Genomic DNA, 20,311 nt, shown 5'->3' with positions numbered 1-20,311 from the left:
CTTTTAATTAATTTAATTCTAAAATGTCAGTGAATCTGAGATTTATATCTGAAAATTTCAATTAATAATTTCATTGAGGTTTATCTTTGTACATTTCACTTCAGCTTCCAGTGACTTCACGATCATTTCAGGAGAGGACTGCAGTGAGACCAAAGTCATCTCTGGAGGCAGTTCCACCTCATTCTTTGTGGACTCAGCAGATGCACTGTGTGGCTGAACAACCCACACAATCAGGGTCAGCTTTCTTGAAAAGCATACTCAGATCCTTAAGGCTGTGCCAGTACATCTGAGTGCCTTGGGAAGCGAATGGGATCTCACCTTACAGACTCAGAGCACGGCTAAGCTAGGTCATGACTGCTCCCAACTGGCCCACCAGATGTCTAAACTTTTTTCAACTAAAATCTTTGGTACAACTTGCACATACAGGGTAACTTTTGCTTCTATGTGTAACAGATGAGCTGCCAAAATAGATAGTGAGTTTTAGGAAGTTCTTGGTCATTGCTTCAATACAGAATATGCTTAGAAAAGACAAAATTATCATCTTAGAGACTTCACTCTCTCCTGAGATTTTCACCACTTCTTATCTTGTTCAATATGGAGGATGAGCCCTTTTTGAGACCATACAAGTCAACTCCAATTGTAATGAAGATTTGCCACCAGTAACTTTTAACAAGGACAGAAAAATTAAGTCCTAATTATTAGGCAATATTGCTGTCAATAGTTATAATGTAAATAACTTTTAAAAACATTGCATAAAGAGAAATACACAAATATGACATACATTTTATCAACTGCCAAGAAGCAACATGGGCAATGAAAGCTTGTTGGTGGTACTGCCCACTGCAACCATTGCTATTTTGAGCACTACTTACACTAAAAATAATCTAAATCTTGCAACAGAACTACTATTTTACTTAGCCTTCATATGCAGTAGTATACAGTAAAGACTACGAATCATTGTCATAGCTAAACACACTGCAAGGTTGCAGTTCAAATGTTCCAGACCCTTGCAATTTCTGAGTAGTGCTGCAACAGAGCATTACAGGAGCAAATGTCATCAACCAAGGTTCAAATAAAATCAATCATGTCATAGACAACAGACAGAAATCATTAAAATGAAATATGCCAGAAATTGTATCAATTCTTTTTGTTGTCTACATTCTCAGTTGCAGCAACAATAGAAGGTCTGGAATATAATTCTAACCATAAAGAATAAAGGCAAAATGCCTTTAAGCTATAGAACAGTTTCAAATTTTTTAAAATCCTCACTGTAAGCTTTCTTCCCACCAAAGACGTAATTCAACCTTCCTCCCATTTAGGCTGTCTCCATTATACCTAAGCGTGATCCCCACGGTTCAGCTAGAGGTACGCAGCCTCTTCATTCACCGAGGCATTTTAAGTCTTTTGCACAGATGCTGAAGAACACAAGCTAAAGCAGGTATGACACTGTTAAACTGATCCTTTCCTGCCATCTAGGGGACACAAATTGGTGTGCAACTGGAAGAATGTCTTCAGTTACATCCAGGGAAGCTTTCTATATGAAATGCGTATCTCTACCCAGTAAAACAAAAATCAGCTGAAGAGTAGCACACCTAGCAAGAAACAAACCAAATAACAAAGCTGCATTCTCGTGTCTGCAGGGTGGGCACACACACTGTGTGGACAGCATGCAGCTTTTCTAGTGCACTACCCATCCCCTAAGAAGCAAAATGCATAATCACTCAGTGTTGAAAGACCATCAAGGTAATTTTGGAAGAAGTTGAAGGTTGTTCCAAGATACTAGTGTCTATTGCTAGGGTTAGCATCGTGGCCAGGTTCCTCGTCCTGCTGTCCTCACTGTTGCCTTCCAGGCTCTTCCACAAGGCAGACTCCAGGAAATAAAAGCAAACTCAGCTAAATGCTAAGCACAGTCAAACACACACACAAAGATCCATACTAGTTTTTTCCCAGTCTCTTGTTTGGATTTCTTTTGTTCTTCCTGTGAAAGGGAACAGTCCACTAAAACAAACACCCTTCACTAAAACAAAGAAAGACCCATGCTTCCCATGGCTGAAACGATGTGACAGGCTCTTTAGGATCAAAGCTGGAGCGTCTCTGAGATGAAAGGAGGCAGGTGTCCAGCCAAGATGTTCTGTGAACTGGCTACAGCTGCACATGATGTAGGCCCCCATTCTGCCCTGGTGAACAGACTGGAGATGAAATGGAAGTGACAAGGCTACACTGCTGCAATACCTCTTCACCGCAGAGGACTCACAAACAAAAACCCCATCCAGCTTCGCACAACAACGCAATTTTATTTTGATGACAAATATTTTGAGCAGCTGTGCTCAAGTCCTCTTCATGTTACTGAGTGCAGTGTTTAAACAGCTGGAAAGAATCCCTGCTTTGGGGATACTGAACCTCTTTGCCACCTAGACAAAATGTTAAAAAAAACATAAACAAATAAAAAGCCATGCGCAAAACCATTTACAGCAGTACAATATAAATGTGCATAGGACACCACAAATTCTTGTACTTAAGGTAATTAACATTGTTCTTTGTGAACACAGAACACTAATATTAAACACGGAATACTTTCAAAGTGCAAAGCTACCTACAAGATATTTACTACAGTCAAATTAGCAAACATAACAGAGTATTTGGCAATGCAAAGACACACATGGTATTCTAAGGCAACCCTCAAAAAATATTCTGATCTATTCACTTTTAGTTTAACAGGCTCTGAAGTTATTAAAAATAGCCCCCGCGAAGTTCCATACCAAGCTAATTTCATCCCAAAAATAATATTAAAAAAAAAAAAAAAATCACAGCAATAGTGCTGTAAACAAACCAGTATTATCAATGGAAAACTGTTGCAGAAAATGAAGTTGTTAGGTGATAAAAATCATAGTATTTGTCAGGAATGCTTCATTCTGTAAAGATATTCAAAGATCTTAAGTGCTAAGAAATTGAAAGAAAGCATCCATTATTCTGATATTATAATGTCTACAACCAGACCTTTTTCTCTTAATCAGTTCAAACTACAGATTTATCAATGGTTTTAGCTAGAAACACTGAATACAAAATCATAACTTTTTTAAAAAAAAACAAAAACAAAGGTCTCTACATCTAGCTAGTGCTCTTTGCAAGTATTCAGGACTACATTCTGAATTACATAATTTCAGTTTGAAATTTAGATTTATTTTCAGGTTTATTTTTAAGTCACCAAACAAGAAACATCATTCATACTACCATTTTATTTTTTCCCTTTATAATTTGCTTTCCTAAGAGCAAAACAAATCTTATTTTCACACATTAACAGCTGAACATCACAGCAATCAGTTTTAATATCAGATTATAACCTTACCTTGCATTCATCTTTTTTCTTTATGCACTACTTTTTTGCTGATTTTTATTATTTTCTGAACATTTTAACTTGACACTCAATGTAGTCCTAAATGGGACTTTGGCTAACTGGCAATAACACGCAACTTCATTCAATCAATCACTGTTTCCACGTGTATTCAAAGTCTTTCCAACACTTATGACAACATATTTGCTGATAATTTTAAAATTTCATAAGTTTTATTTAAATAAAATGGAAGCAAATTGAAATGTACAAAGCTTAAAATTTTATTAAGGAAAACTGGGTGTGCCTAAATTTTCAAAACAAGATTTAACAAAAACATTTTGTCATCAAAGGCCTACAGTCAGTTTGCAAAATGGTTCTGGGAACCAAACTCCATGTGGCTTTTATGCATGCAGAAATGCAGAACGGTGCTTCTGGAAAACCTGCCAAGCATTTTGATAGGCTGGGTTCCTGACTGCTGCTGGGACTTTGCAAGGAATTGGGCGTCCACTATTGGCTTTGATTTGTTGGTTTTTTTAATCCTCATGTGGGGTTTTTTGGGGTGATTGGTGGTTAGGTTTATTTGATGCCTAATGTTCTCAATTAACTCCATATCTTTATATTATCTTTAGATTACCTTTAGATTTTACTTAATTCCCTTCAATTTGAATTAACAGTTACTGGGTCCACTCTTTCACCACCTGTTTTTCAAGTTTCAGGTGAAGTAACCAAACTCAAACACCGTCAAAAGTTCTCTGCTTGTGCAAATAAGACCAAAAACAAAAATGAAGGCAAAATAATTTCTTTGTAACAGAATCTGAAAACATATATGATAGTAGGTAAATGAATGTCAAGATTAGCTTCACTCTGAAATCTACAGATACAGCACCATGGTTTTGTTTATAAATCTGGCTTCCCTTTTGATTTTGTATTCATTTAGAAAATAGCACTCACACTAAAAGGTGAGGAAGGCTCAGGTATACAGAATTTAAAATTTTAACAGAATACAGCATGTCTACAGATAACACTGGCTGCGGTGATTCCAAATTTAATTACCCATTTACCTTTGAAAAGGTACTCAGGTTCTAAATGACTACACCAGCACTTAGCATTTTTATGCACTGTACAGAGATGTATCTTCAAGTAGAATACAAGAATGTCCTCGAACTACATACCAAAGAAACTGAGATTGAAACAGATTTCTTTTAAGGCAGAAGTTCCATTGTATATCAGATTAAAAGCCACCACAATATTAACTACAATAAGTTCATTAAGCATTTAAAAATTTGCACTCATAACTATAAATCTTGTGCTGACTATATCTCTACTAATGTTCCAGGAAGTCCAGTTGGAGATCTGGTTATCCTTTGAGGTTAAAGCTATGGCAGAGTAAAGGTAACCTAAACACTACTTTTAATTATTAAATAAAATGTGCTCATTTATGTTAGTAAGTTATACAACTATTTAGAAAGAGGAAATATGAAATACTGACAATGAAAAAACAGATTTTAAAAGGCTATCATTGAAAAAGTTAGAATACATATCAGAGGAATTTCAATGCTTAGAAAGAGATTCACATATGTTCATCCAGTTGAAGATTAGTGTATTAAAAAAAGTTAAGAAAATACTTTTGTGTTTCAGTTCAGCTGCACTTGATTCAAGCACAGCTTAGAGGTTGGCTGATATAAATTAAACATTGGTCACTGCCTCAGCAGCCAAAAGTACAGAAAAATGTACATGTTCACAGGATAAATAGAAGTCTCTTCTTTTGGAGGAATTAAAAAAAAAAAAAAGAAAAAAGAAAAAAAAAAGATTAAAAAAAAGAAAAGCTATCTCACTCCAATACGAGAGGTCATCCACTCCAAGCCTTGGCACAGTCTGAAAGATAAGAGATGTTATAATTGGTATGAATTCTATTCCAGCATAAGGTATTTTCTACTCGTTTTTATGTGTAAAAACAGCTACTTGAAATAAATTAAATGAACTGGAAATGGGATTGAAAGCTGAACAGAGTAAACAGTGTTTTAAACTAAGTCTACTTAGGCTTTAGCCACATGAAAATGGTCAAGCTCTCTATTTCCCTGAAGCGTGGCAGTACTTTGATGTTTTTTTTTTTTTCTCGTAAACTTAAGACACTATCCTTCACTGCTTACTCACAAGTACATGGAAACAAAAGTTTTCTTTTTCTACAGAAAGCTAGACCTTTACAAACTAACACTCAAAGATAAAGGACAGGTTATCCAGACTGAATTGTTTCATGAAAAGACAGTATATCAAGAATTCTAAAATTACATTACAAAATTAAAAGTGTGTTTAAATTGAATACTAAAACTGCATGGGGTATACTTGCTTTCTTAGCCCAATTTGCATCTCCATTTAAAAGTCTCCCATTTTATAAGACTAACTTTCCTTTTATTTTCTAGGGATCTAGTTATCTAGTTTACACCCCTTTGAGCTGTAGCTTTGTATAGTAAATCAGCGTAGAGGTATCCAAGAATGCTAGGCTTCACTCACACCAGGCTGATCCCTCAGATTCTTGTTAGATCTTTCCAAGGGAGACTCAGCTCAGTGATCTAAATCTGGGAATGTTTTTTTGAAGTTGATCTCACTACTGTCATAGTTTAAAGTATTCTAAATATTCATTGCTTTTTGCTTCACAATATGAAAGAAGCAGCCTAGGACAGACACTATTTCTAAACTAAACTTCATAGTTATTAATTATTACTTTCCTTCAAATGTCAACTCGTTGAAGACCTTAGTTAGTACATAAACTGTGTATTCAAAAGTGGCTTTAGCAAAACTGGTAGAAGGAAACTCTTAGAACAAAACAATAAAACCACCCTACAAAAAAAACCCCACTTTGTTCTCACTAACACGTTCCACCCTAAGGAAGTTAATGTCACCATTCACTCTACAAGACATCTCTGTGACATTAGACAATACTTCATGCTGGAAAGTGAGATAGATGCTCTCCCTTCCCAAATACTCAGTTGGATTCACAATTTTTGATGCCACAAGACTACATTATTGTAAAGGCTGTACAACAAAGCTGAAAAAAAACCCTAAATATTACACATTACAAGACTGCTTTAAAAATCAAGATGAAAAACTAGTACTCGTCACACCACATAAGCAAGACATTATCCAATTTGTTAGAAGGTATCCAAGAATGTTTTTTGATATTTACAGACTAAGGATCTAAGGCTAGCCCAGCATTCTATCTTAATAATTGTTAGCATAAGGTATGCAAATTTCAAAATTAGCTACATTAGCCAGATACAAAGAAAAAGTTCAACATTGGTAAAAATTTTGTTTTATGACCAATCTATGTAACTTTTCATCAAAACTATTTTTCAGTGCTACTCAAAAAAGCAAACCAGTCAAAAAAAAACATGGAACACCTCCATCTCCCAGCTTAGAAGCTTCCTGTAGTTTAAAAAATAAAGGAAGAGAATAGTAGCTTATTTTCTTTAAATACAGAAAGACACACAAGACTAAGAGAGTAGCACAGAGAGTAGACAGCTATGTCAACAGCTGCATACTTAGGTGAAGGGCTGGCGTTTGTTTTTTGGTTTGGGGTTTTTAACAACAAATGGAAGACTTTCATATGAATTTGGAGTTTGAGCTATGAAAAAACGCACAAAATTCAATTATGAAAATAAAAAATTCAAAATGTCCCTCTGACTGTGAAGTTCAGAAAATATGAACTTTCAGAAAATCCACTTTGGTGTCAGCAGGCTTCTAAATCAGTATTCACATTTACCAGGAATTGCCATAGCAAGCACTAAGCACTTACCCTTCTCCTGTCAAAGCACAGCAGGACTGAATGTGCCACGGGTGATCCTTTATGGAGCTGAGGGTGAGGTATGCAGATATCTCGGCGGCCGTCATGCAGCCTTTCATGTCCTGCTTATTCGCAAAGATGAGAACCGCAGCCTTCCGTAAATCCTAGAAATGATTTAGGGCACCCATAACAGTTACTGTACAGAACTAAAAGGCTATTGTACTAACTTTAAAAGAACTGTATCCAAACTAATCTACAGTTACATTGGAGCATGGAGTCTTAACTGTCTTACTACACTAAATATTCATTACAGTAAGACTGAAAAAACGAATTTATTCAGAAGCGTTCACCACCACAGAGAATCAAATTGTAATGTATTATATTGAGTATCCTTTTGGTGTTAACCACATGTTCATACATAACTAATGAAAGCCTTGTCAAAACACATTTTGTAATGCTCCAAACTACTCAGCTAGTGGAATTATTTCTGGTTAAACACTCCAAGTCCTACAAGAAATACTATTCAAATGGAAAAGCCTCCTAGATATCAGTCCCTTGACATTGCTTTCAACTTCATTAAAGAAGTTCTGTATTGATTCATGAAAGCAGTAATAATAATTTAAGAAAGCTTTCTGAATTCCTGTAAGTTTAACCCTAGTGTTCTAAAATGAGACCTCTAATAATGCTGCATCAGCTTTAATAACTAATTAAAATTGCTTTGTTTCAGTATGGAATTTAGCATTTCAAACAGCAATGACACAAGAACTGGAATGTATGGCCGTAAAAGTGCAGAAGGGTAAACAAATGTAGTACTCAGGAAGCTGACAGCTGCAACTAAAAGTGTTCAATACATTTCAATTCATATTAAATTTTAAGACTATTTCCACCAAGAAGAAAAAACCCCAAAACAACAAAGCTTTATGATCTACAGCTGAAAATTCAACCCTGCAAGTAGTGCAGTCTAGGCCTACCGACTGCTTTCAAGAGATGGTAGATAAAAACCTCCTAAGAATTTGTGACTGGAAACTAAAAAAACTACATGGGAAAACTTCACCACAAGAAGTAACTTTTCCACCTCTTTTGGTAGTGAATTTACTCCTTCCTATTAGATCCAAACTACAATTAATATTAAACTCTAAAGCAAAAACTGACTTATGTGAAACACAAGTCTCAGAGAAATGAACTCATCACGGTAACTTGCACTATACTAAATCCTTTTCTTTCAAACGTGAAGGAGAATATTTAGATTTAAAACAACCTTAATTCAGCTTCAGAGTATCACAAAAGGTTTTAACACACTTTACCTAAGCCAACATACAAGTTAATTTAGGATGTTTAAGTGGGTTGACGCAATGCTAAACAGTCCCCAGAACAATATATAATAAAAATACAACCAAATAATTCTGAAGAAAAAAATGAACTTAAATTAATTTTCCCTTAGTATGAGATATGCTTATTAATTTTAAGGAACAGGATTAAAACAAACAAAAAAAAGTAGACAACTCCATTTCTCTAAAACAAAAACTAAAAAAAAGAAAGACTTTATTGACATTTTAGCCAACTGAAATAGTCAGTGGCAAAGGACAATAATATCCAGTTACATTAATATGAAACACATTTCACAAGTTCAACAGTTGCAAAGACTAATTTCATGACAATTAAGCAAGTCCTATTAGAAGGGTACTTAATAATAATTTTTCTGCTTATTTATAACTTACATGGCTTTAAAATGTGATCAACATGCATGCGATACTTAATTCTCGGAATTTTTTTTCTGACGGTATTATTTTTGTTAACATAGGAAGCATGAAATGTTATTTGACTGTTCTCAACAAAACTATTATCCCAACTCCCCACCATACCTCATGAGCCAGCATTCTATAAAGTTCTTCTTTTGTAATAGAAAGTCGCTCTCTATCGATGCTGTCAACAACCAGAATGATGAACTAGGGAAAAACACCAATAGTAGAGTATGTAAATACAAACTACAAATTACAGAAAGCACAATTTCAAGAGACTACTACCACAAGTCTTCCTACAGAAGAGCCGTACACTTTCAGAGGACACTAGAAAAGAGAAAGTGACAAAAGAGAGAAAAGAGAGCAGCAAAAAAGTATTAGAAATCACTGCTAAAATTCTCCAACATATGCTCCAAATCACTTTGCCTTATAAAATTAAAGGGATTCATTAGCCATTGAAAATGACCACAAAGTATGAAAACCTAAGTCAATTTAATGCTGCTGTGACTTTGAGATGCCTAGCAGATGAGAAGGAACAGTAACGGAATTATTCATATGAGGGAGGCTAGGATCAGCATAGTAAACAGATCTCTTTTCTTCCTCAACTGTTTCCAGCAGACAAAGCTTCTAAGTAAAGGCAAAGTTCCTCTTTCCAAGTACTACAAGGCACTGGATTTCAAACACTTGCTGGACAGAATACGAAGAATACCCCAAAAGTATCAGAAAAGTAATACATGCATCTCTCAAAATTCCAGAATCAGATATTCAAAGGATAAATGCCAAGAATTTATTACTCTGTATCAGATAATGCTGACAGAAGTCTCTTTATCTTCATGTGGTTTTTACATGTAGCTGCACTTTTCCAGATAAAATAAAAAGTTAGTCTAAAATAATAGAAATTAAGGTTGAGATGTCATTATCAGGCTTACAGTATATCTAGGATGGATCTCACCTCTCTTCAAGGGTATAGGAAAAGATATAGAATAGGAAAAGATAAAAAAAGCTAATTTTACAGGAGGATGGAATACTTATATAATGAGTAACATCTAAAAGAGGTTTCTGCTTTTAATGGAAATGGCATGAATTTTACATAAATGTAGATATCTCAAAAAGAGTCCTCTATGATTATATGTGCTTTTTTGTATTGATAACCTCTTGGCCTCAAAAGACTGTCATGAAAAACAAGCCCCACAAGTCAATTGTTGCTGAATTCTACTCCAACCTTTCCAGCAACAGCAGCTCTGCCAGTACCTCTCGAGTAGTGCACAGCAAGACTTTCCTTCCTCCTCTGGATAAAAGCTATGAGCTGATGAGCTTTTTAAATACTGCTGCCTAGGCTTAGAGAAAGTTTCATTCCTTGTCCTTAATTATCATTATTTCAAAACCATTTCAGACTGGATGCACAGAATTCCAGTTGACCACTGCAAATCATCACAAAATTTGCAAATTACATTTCAAAATTTTCTTACTAATCTGCTTCAAAAAGCAAACTAGAAAATGTAAAATGTATTTCATTATCATTTGATTACCTAGAAGAAATCTAGCTTTAGTTTATAACACAGATCAAATAACATTACTGTAAAAAATACAAAAAAAATACTTCAAGTATTACCAGAAAAATGGTTGTATACCAGAGATACCTCACACTTCTTGAATTTATTCTTCCTCATAAAAATGTAAAAACAATACAGCTGCAATCTTTACAAAAGTATACAAATATTCATAATAAATAAATAAATATAATTTCAAACAAACTTGATTTGCAGATTTTAAAGTGTCTTCTCATACCTCTGTGTTTGAATAATAGGTATTCCACGATGACCGTAATGATTCTTGTCCTCCAATATCCCACATTAAGAAATGAGTGTTTTTCACCACTATTTCTTCTACATTGCTTCCTATGGTTGGAGAAGTATGAACCACTTCATTCATTAAGCTAAAGGAAACAGTATCATACCATAAGAACCAGTCAGCAAAATCCACAAGGCTTGCTACAGCTCAGTTGTAACAAAATTTTGTAGAAAATGTACATATGCATAACTGACAAAACATATTTAAAAATTAGGCATATTTTAAAAAAGCTATACATTTGCACTTTAGAAAGCAGTGATTGTAGTCATGGTTAAATAAATCAGGGAAAAATAAGCATATAAAAGACATAACAAATGGATAAGCATTTGTGTTTTAGGAAGACTGTCTTTAGAAAGAGCATTAACAGACAATTAAAATGCACTTGTTTTAAAGTAGGAACTGCCATTTTAAAGATCCCAAATACAGAACCACTAAACTGTGCAAAATGTAAATCAGATTATAATTTTATCAAAGCACTCAGTAACTAAATATTAAATCCCAAAGGACTGTTTAGCTACATAGCTGAAAGTTTCTCAGTTCCACCCCTTAAGCTTGCTCAAAATGTGGATTAAGAGAAAGTCTTTTTGGAAAGCATACTATGCTGCTTTGATATCCAAATATAAGGATATTAATTTATCTACACCTGTCTCCTCCATAATTACAATAGTAACTATGGTTCTGACAACACTCTTGAATTTATTATGGATATTCTTGTAATGTTGCCAAGATTTGGGTGCAATGATGCTATTGAAAATGAGTAAGGTAGGACATGGGCAAGCTGAAATATTTTTAAAAATTCTCCATCACAAATTTCAGACACTGGAATTGAGAGACATTTGGAAACATGTTTTGATTTTTGCCAAGTGATGAGAATTTCCATTAATTTAAAAAAACATATTCTTTTCTGCAGTTCCCGGCAACAGGATTATTTCTATGCATACAAATTCAGACAGGCTTTCATGGGAAAAAAACCTGCAGTTCACTTTGTGCTTGGATGTACAAATTTGTTCTTCAATTTACAGTTCAGTTCTAAAGCACAGCAGTTCCTTCACTTATCCTTTAAACATTTACTCTGTTTAGAACAACTAATACCATTAATGTACAAAGTGTGGTCTAGAACCCTAAACTCAGGTTACAAAGCAGAATTTTCAAAGATTAAACAGTGACAAATAATAAAATGTAAACAGAAAAACAATTAGTTCATATACTTACAACTGGTAAAGAATAGTAGTCTTTCCAGCATTATCAAGTCCCACTATAATTACTTTGTGCTCTGCATATATGAAAAACAAAAAACAAAAATATTAGTGGAAACAGCAATAATTGTAATTCTGGTTAATCACTCTCCCTTACTGAAGAAAGCAACTGATTTTTTCTCTTATTTCAATACTTCACACAGATTAGTGGTGACTTCGGTACAGAAAAAAAAGGCAAACAAAGCCTTATCTTTATCTCTTGAGACTCCAGTCTCAGCAAAAGTCAGCACTGGAAATCTAATAAAGGTATGGTTACTAATGATTACTTCATCTACAACATCTAGCTTTAGAAAGAAAAGTACAATGAAAAAATATAATCCATAGCAGTGTATCGTGCTAAGAACACCAACAAATACCCAAAGACTGTAAAAGATGTTACCCTAACATTCAAGGATCAATAATAACCATTTGTTAAGGTACCATCACTATTCACACAGTAAAACCTAAGAGGAAATTGTATTTTGAATAGGCCACAGATTCTAACTTTGCAACTTCTGAACTGAGAAGTCACAGAATGATAGAATGGTCAAGGCTGAAAGACACTTCTGGAGGACACCTGGTCGCACCTCTTTGCTCAACCAGGCCCACAAAGCCAGCGGCCATGTCCAGATGGGTTTTTAATGTATCTGAGATGGAAACTCCACAGCTTCCCTGGACAGCCTGGGTCATTGCTCAGTCACCCTCACAGCAAAAGAGTGTTTCCTGACGTTCAGACAGAGCTTCTGTATTTAGGTTTGTGCCCACTGCCCAGTCCTGTCATTGGGCTCCACAAAGACAAGCCTGGCTCTGCCCTCTTTGCACCTTTTTCTCATACATGAGATGCTCCAGTCCCTTGATCACCCTTGCAGCCTATCACTGGACTCTCCCCACTATGTCCATGACTCTTTTGTACTAAGGAGCCCAAAACAGGACAGGGTATTCCAGGTGAGGCCTCATCAGTGCTGAGCAGAAAAGAAAGATCATGTGCCCCAACCTGCTGTAAAGTGCAGCATACAGAATCCTGCAATTGCTGCAATGCAAGGCAAAAGGGAGACAAAACAGAAATCAGCCAACCATGCAAAAGCAGTAAAAAAGTCCACCAGAATTTATATGCTTCTCTGTAAATGATCCCTCTCAGAATTTCAAATCCAGTAGCACAACCACTTAGAATGGTGGCTTTTTTGCTACATGTGTAAAGTTACAACACACTGATCCAATTACTGACAAAAAAAGCAAACCACTTGAGAGTGAAGAATTTGCAAATGGATACATAAAAACTGTGAACAAGATCACTTTTCAAGAGATAGTATTTACAATTCTAGTGCACTTATTTCAAAGGAAAATATGGTTAACAGTTTAAAGATTTAAAGATTAATGAGAAGAGGATCAAATAAGTTACTAGATCAGAAAATCTATCCTAAGTATCAAATTGATGTTTTTTCCCCCAAAAGTGGATGGTTTAAGGAAAAACTGGAGGGTTTTGGTTCAAAATCTATTTATATATAGTAACCTAGGTTTTTTAATACAGAATATTAATGTAATAAAACATTTTTCTTGTTTAGAACTTCTGTAAGTTTTGCTATGCAATAGGATCGTAACAGATTGTAAAATGTATTTCCTTGTGCCAGTTCCCCTAATACTGCATCCTGTCAACACATTCTAAGAAAAGAACACTTCCTGGCTGTAAGTGGAGTACTTTTAGCCCCACTAACAGCAGCATCAGTAATTAATTAATTAACCTTTTCCAATACATAAATAGTATGCAATCCTCTTTCCTTTCAATGTTTATAAATCATGCCTAGTAGCTTGACAGTCCATCTCTTCTTCAAATTTAGTTAAAGAGCCTTCAAAGGTCAAACACTGAGATACCCTCCCGTTGTTTTCAAACCAGACATCACCAGGAAGAAGATGATTCTACTTTTGCAGCATTCTATTTAACTTATTCTCAAGAAAGAAAAGAAATTTCAGTCAGGCATTACACTGCTCTCTCATCTTCGTATCAGAACACATCATTTTAGGCATGAATGACTGGAGTGTTGGATGATACAACATCACACTACTGTAAGTAATGAAGAAAAAACCTCCATTGAGATGGCTGCTTTTGAAAGCCACTGAAGTGTGAATGGTCCAACACTAACTGGGAAAAAAAAGGCACAGCTTATCTGTGTCACTTCATAGTCAAATGGTGTTTCATACAGTGATTGAGTAAGCACAAACAATAAACAGTCACACAAGTGTTAATTAATTGTGACCTTGGCATGAAAATAGTAAGATGAAATCATGGGTATTTCTTACAAGTACCAGATTCCACTATACTAATGGAAACTCTTCACTTACAAATATATTCAAAAGTTGAATTTCTGTCTAGTTTGACAAAAATACAGAAAATTTACACAGAGATGTGCATTAGAGGAAAAACACGTGAGCTTAAAAACTACCAAACTAAGACAGAACAGAATTTTAGCACAACGACTACTTGCTTACAAGTGCAACTAGGAGAAGATAGATGCCACATTTAGGAGGAAGGACAATTACTGGGTAAATCATAGGCAGTGATTTATTTGTGTTCTGTACTTACAGACTAACCCAAGTTTCTCCCTTTCACTGGCTGGTATTCAAACTCAGCTTAGGTTGTATTCATGAATTTCTTCCCAGTCCACCATGTTCTTGGCAAAAGAAGAAGAAAATCCATAACAAAGTTGAGAGAGCAGAAGAGAAGAGTCTTTATTAATCACGTAGGAAGAGGGAGGGAAGACAGGGAAAGTAGAAGTAGGCATATGCAGGGGAAAAAAGAAAAGACAGTATTAGACTACTCCTTAAAAGAGTCCAAGGACTTCTTGGTTTCATCAACCACTTCTAGCACACTTTTAAAAAATTGATATGTAATATGGTTAAAAAAAATCTCTGGCAGTTTAGTATTACAAAAACACAGGACAGTAAGATTATCTTCTTGCAGATGTTAGAAGGAAGACATAGTATGTTCTTTTCTTCCTTTACTCATCTATCTATCTCTGTGATAAAAGGGTCCAAAACTAAAGATTCAATTATCAAAACACCCCTTTTCCTCTATTCTGCAAAAGCTAAAAATAATAAAAAAAAAATAAATACTTTAATGATGAAATTTCTAACATATGTGGAAGAAATGAGTATTGAATGGGGACCAATAGCTTTCAGGCTGTGAAACAAAATGCTCATCTGGTTCCAAAGAGCAACACTCTTGGAGGCCTCAGAGTTGAAGACAGAATGCAAACAGAAGTTTGCTAGAAAGAAGGCAGGAGGAATAGCATAATTCTGGAGGAAACAGAAATTAACAAAACAGAAAAAGATCTCCAGAATTTATATGCTTCTCTGTAAATAATCCCTCTCAGAATTTCAAATCAAACAGCACAACCACTTAGAATGGTGGCTTTTGCTACACGTGTGAAGTTACAACATACTGATCCAACTACTGACAAAAAAAAGCAAACCACTTGAGAATGAAGAATTTGCAAATGGATACATAAAAACTCTGTGACCAAGCTCACTTTTAAAGAGATAATATTTACAATTCTAGGGCACTTATTTCAAAACAAAATATGGTTCACAGTTTAAAGACTTTCTACAAAATACCACATTTGATCTACAGGATCAAATCAGATCAGAAAATCAATCCTAAGTATCAAATTGATGGTTTTTCTCCCCAAAAGTGGGTGGTTTAAGGAAAAACTGAAGTGTTTTGGTTAAAAATCTATTTATATATAGTATCCTAGGTCTTTTAAAAATTATAGGTTTCAATACAAAGACTCATTCTTTACAATAAGAGCTAACTTAGTCTTCTCTTAAGCACAAAAGAACTGCTAAAATACACTTTGTATCCTCAGATTTGATTACAAGAAAGTAGAGAAACTGTCAATACCTTTTAGTAGTCAGCAGAACCAAATGCCATTTGGTTTTCCAGATAATGGTCTCTCCTAACCTGACTGGGAACTGCCAGTAAGCCTAAGTGAAGTAAACTGTGGAGTTATAGACGTTCAATCATCCTGAATTAGAGCTTACCATTATTGTTCTTAAAGCATTTTTTTAATAACTGCAGCAATTATTCAGAGCAACCTGTTAGACACTGAATAATTACTGTTCCAAAAATAAGCAAACCCCAGATTTGTGAGCTTCTCAAAGAACTCCATCTACCACATGAAAAAAAAATAAAATAAGGTATTGATAACTGTCATTTATCTTTACCAGGGTTGCTGACATTCACTTCTATTTTTAACCCACAGTTTAATTAAGAGCTATCTTGGTAATACTGATGGAATGGTAAGTCAAGCAAGTTTTACTCAGAAATGTGTCAACACAGACATTAACTTAATGGCTCCAGCATCTCTCCACACTACTACATGTTGTTTAGAATAAGGTGCCACTTGACTACTGAATCATAGCTTTAGCAGGTCATTTTTGAAGTCTGATTTTTTTTAAAACTCCTAAAAGTAAGTTACTAATAAAAGTAAATTCAACTGAATTTAAGTCATTTAGCAACTAGACTTTAAATGGCTGCAGAGCCTTGAGTAATGATTTTCTGTCAATTAAATGTGTATTGAGAGCTGAAACACTTAGGCACACCTCATTCCCCATGCTTACTTGATGGTACTTTCAAATCTTTGCTTAGTTTCACCTTTCCTTTTGCCAGTCTCAAGTGCTGCAGACTGTCACACATCTCACACCAGCCATGAGAACAATACCATGATCCTAACACAGTGCATACTATTTGCATCTTCGGAATACTCCCTCTGCATAGCCAAAATCAATGTGTAAGTTACTGTGCTAGTCTGCTCAACAAGCAGCTCCACAGGACAGCTTGTGATTTTGATGTAACTAGAACAGAACCAAAATCAACTCAGAAATTACTATGCTTTATTAATAGCAATATTATTTAGAGAAAACAGTTGTGTAGTTGGAGAATAATTTCCCATTAGGTCAAAAATTTATGTTTGAAGCAAATTTTCTAGGATGAAATTTCAATTTTGGCCATGAAAAGAAATTCACTTTCTTTTCTGTGGTTACACAAGAGGAGGTAAAAAAAAAAATGCAACAAAAGACAAATCCAGCACTAAACCAAGATCAAGACACACCCTGAAAGTCTCTTATTGGGATAAATGCCAAAGAGTAAATATCTTGTGGTATTATCTCATCTATTTAACTATGAGACTTATATTTCATTAACCATTTAAACATATGAATGTATTAAGTTTGCAATGAAAATGTTTGATATTGGAGAGGGCTACACAGTGTTTTCTGTGAGAAAGTCTACAAACTTCTACATTTATGCAGCCAACGCCATCAGCAACAGGTATAATGCCTCTGGGACGACATATTTAAGATGGGAAAAGGTTCTTGCACAGGTGTAATCACGGATAGAGAAAAGAGGAGTGAGAATATGTGAGAGAAACAACTCTCCTGCCTCCAAGGTCAGTGCAGGAGAGGGAGGAGGTGCTGCAGGTGCCAGAGATCTGTGTAGCTCTGCCCCTGGAGCCACAGAAGTCCATGAGGGAGCAGAGATCCACCTTGAGCCCATGGAGGATCCCAAGCTAGATAGAGCAGGTAGATTCCAAAGGCAGCTGTGACCCCACTGCACAGGCATGCTGGAGCAGAGTCCTGGCAAGAACCTGTGGAGAGGAGTCCACTGTGAAACACGTTTGCTGGCAGGTTTGGGACCTTGTGGGGGATCCACGCTGGAATGGCCCGTCCCTGAAGGCCTGCGCCTCATGAAATGGACCCATGCTGCAACAGTTGGTGAAGAATTGTAGCTCTAGGGAAGAACACACATTGGAGGAGCCCATGGAGGACTGTCTCCCATGGAAGAGGTCCCACACTGCAACAGGAGATGCAGTCCTCCCCATAAGGAAGAAAGAGTGACAGAAACAACATGTGATGAACTGACCACAACCCCCATTCTCTGTTCCTTCCTGCAGGGAGGTGGTAGAGAACCAAAAATAAAGCTAATCCTGGGAAAAAAGAGGGAGGAGTGGGGGATAGGTGTTCAGAAAATTTAATTTTATTTCTCATTAACCTGTTCTGATTGGTAATGAATTAATTTCAAAAACTGAGTCTGTTTTGCCCATGATGAGAACTGGTGAGCAATCTCTCTCTATCTCTGTCTCAATCCAGAAGCCTTTTTCTTTGTTTTCTCTCCATCCAGCTGAGGAGGGGGGTCATAGAGCAGCTTTGGTGGGCATCTGGCATCCAGCCAGGGACATCCACAATGAAGAATAACTTTTCTTCCAGGAAATAATATACAATAACCAAGACAATGTGTTTTCCTGAAGATAAATATTGACATCATAAGTTACTATAGAAGCAAATACTAAATGCCACCAGTTATTTCTGATCAGTTCCTTGCTTATAGATCTCTTTGGATCTTTTGGAATACTTCATGGAAGAAAAGGACCTGCAGATTGCACTATGTGATAAAAACAACAACAACAAAAAAAAAGTACTTAATACTTTTTGGGAGGATAGGGGAAACACTGAATCTTGCCAAATAGGTTTGACAGTTTAGGAAAATAAGAAATTAGCAACAAATTCAGAAGATGCTGTTAGCAGACTTCAGGAATGATGTGGTAGGATGGTGTATGCATGAGAAAAACAAATTAGCTGGGACTGGATCCCAATCCCATCCCATGAAAGACAGTTTGATACACAGACATCAATGTGCACAGACACTGAGGCTTTGCTCTGGTATCTACAGAATTAGAACGGGTTATATGCAATCACAGGGACAAAACTATACAAGTACACCAGGTGTATCTGCCTCCAAAAACTTGCAACAGAGCATTGCACAAAAAAGGCTTATCTACATTTTCAATAACTTTTAAGTGGAAATGAGGTATACCTTTGGAAACTTGATGAGAAAACAATTAAAGAATTTACTGTTTATATTGTTTTTCCTTGAGGCACTGAGCTTGGAGCAGGCAAAATGATGTTACCGTGAACGATTTAATTTTCTAACCAAAGCTGGCTAGGTAAACAAAAATCATTAAAACAAATAAATTAGCAGATAACCGTAATTTCCTACTTTCATGATAACCATCAGAGGTAGAGGTGGTGGCAGATGCAAATTCTGAACTCTGGATAAGAAGACGAGCCATGATTGCGGGGCTGGATGAACTGAGCAGGACAGCAGGGAAAGCGGTACTATCCCCTTTCGACCTTTTTATTTTTGGCTGGAAAATGATCCTCTTGGGTCACTAACTGCATTTAACTAGCATCTTTGCCTCGAAGGCCTCTACATGTCTGGCGTTCTTCTTTTCCTTTTAATTAAAGACTAAAATAACATGACTTTAATAACAGATCCCGACCTAAAAAGGACGATCGGCGAAGCCAAGACGGACAGTCCATCAAAGCTTCAGCAGTCCTGGCCGCCGAAGGGCTCCCGGGGCAGACGACGCCTTTAACGCGGCCAGGGAGGAGGGGGAGAGCAGGGACCACCTCGGCAACTCAAACAAAGCCACCCGAGCATGAGGCGCCGCGGGACCAGCGCTCACGGCGCTGCACAACGCGAAGCCCAACTTTGGTCTGGGCGGGCCTTCAGGGGAAGCCCGGCAGGCGGAGCCGGCTCCGAGCCCCCACGGCTGCCCGCGGCCCCCGCAGCCCCGCGGGCTCCGCTCGTCGCCCGCCCCGCCGCCGGCTCGGGCCCGCGCGCCCACCTTGACTACCGAAGAGGCTCCACAGCTTGGCGAAGATTAGGCCCATGACTGGCCTCGGCTTCCCGCCGACCGCCCGGGGCACCCCGAGCTCACCCAGGCGGCGGCGACTCGGCAGCTCCCTTGGCGGACGCTCCCGCAGCGGCCCCGGCGGCGCCGAGCGGGCGGGCACAGGGAGGGGGCGGGCACGCGGCACCGCCCCGCCCCCGCAACGGCCGCACGGCCCCGCCCCCGCCGGCGCGGCCCGCGCGCGTCACTGCGGCGTCATGGCGGCGGCAGCGGGAGCAGCGCGTCTGTGGGGACAGTTGCGAGGAGACACCGGGGCTGGTGGAACGCCGAGGGGTCTGGGGTTGGCACAGTCGGGAGGATGGAGCCACCCCGCAAGGGACGAATGCCGCGAGGGCTTGGCCTCCGGTTGATGCCGGGGTGGTCGGCGCTGGTAGCGCGTCTTTGCCGTGCCTCTGTCCTTCAGCCCGGCGGTGCTGTGGGCGGTCCACAGCCTCTGCCGCTGGGAAAAGTTGAGGGTTTCAGGGCAGGCAGTACTTTCGTGTATAGTAAAACTTGTGAAAGCAGCGGATTCGCTTTCAAGGCTGCGCTGCAGGTTCCTGTGCTGAGAGCTCTTGCTTTGGTACCCACCCGGGTTTCCTCAGCAGCACCTTGGGGAGGGTCAGAAGTGAGTGCGAGCCCGCGGACACTTA

At 37.6% G+C, this 20,311-nt stretch overlaps 1 protein-coding gene across 7 annotated transcripts in view; it reads right to left on the bottom strand.

Annotated features, from left to right (window-relative positions):
- The window catches only part of ARL5B (ARF like GTPase 5B), a 48,195-nt gene extending 28,355 nt beyond the window's left edge, over window positions 1-19,840 (bottom strand). The window contains exons 1-8 of one of the 7 annotated variants that reach the window (XM_086860130.1): window positions 19,617-19,821; window positions 14,516-14,603; window positions 11,915-11,975; window positions 10,640-10,787; window positions 8,975-9,058; window positions 7,125-7,276; window positions 5,167-5,206; window positions 2,275-2,411 (exon numbers count right to left, since the gene is read on the bottom strand). In XM_086860130.1, coding sequence (XP_086716256.1) covers window positions 2,328-2,411; window positions 5,167-5,206; window positions 7,125-7,276; window positions 8,975-9,058; window positions 10,640-10,783 — 504 coding nt within the window. In that variant the 5' untranslated portion in view covers window positions 10,784-10,787; window positions 11,915-11,975; window positions 14,516-14,603; window positions 19,617-19,821 and the 3' untranslated portion in view covers window positions 2,275-2,327. Of the gene's footprint in view, window positions 1-2,274; window positions 2,412-3,588; window positions 5,207-7,124; window positions 7,277-8,974; window positions 9,059-10,639; window positions 10,788-11,914; window positions 11,976-14,515; window positions 14,660-19,616 lie in introns of those variants that run through there. The other 6 variants (XM_086860119.1, XM_086860097.1, XM_086860141.1 and 3 more) reach the window with 6 other exon arrangements.
- Between the last annotated feature and the right edge of the window lie 471 nt (window positions 19,841-20,311).

The sequence above is a fragment of the Cyanistes caeruleus genome, chromosome 1, assembly GCF_971803275.1.
Source record: "Cyanistes caeruleus chromosome 1, bCyaCae1.hap1.1, whole genome shotgun sequence".
Classification (NCBI taxonomy): domain Eukaryota; kingdom Metazoa; phylum Chordata; class Aves; order Passeriformes; family Paridae; genus Cyanistes; species Cyanistes caeruleus.
This window is presented reverse-complemented; position numbering and strand designations above follow the sequence as displayed.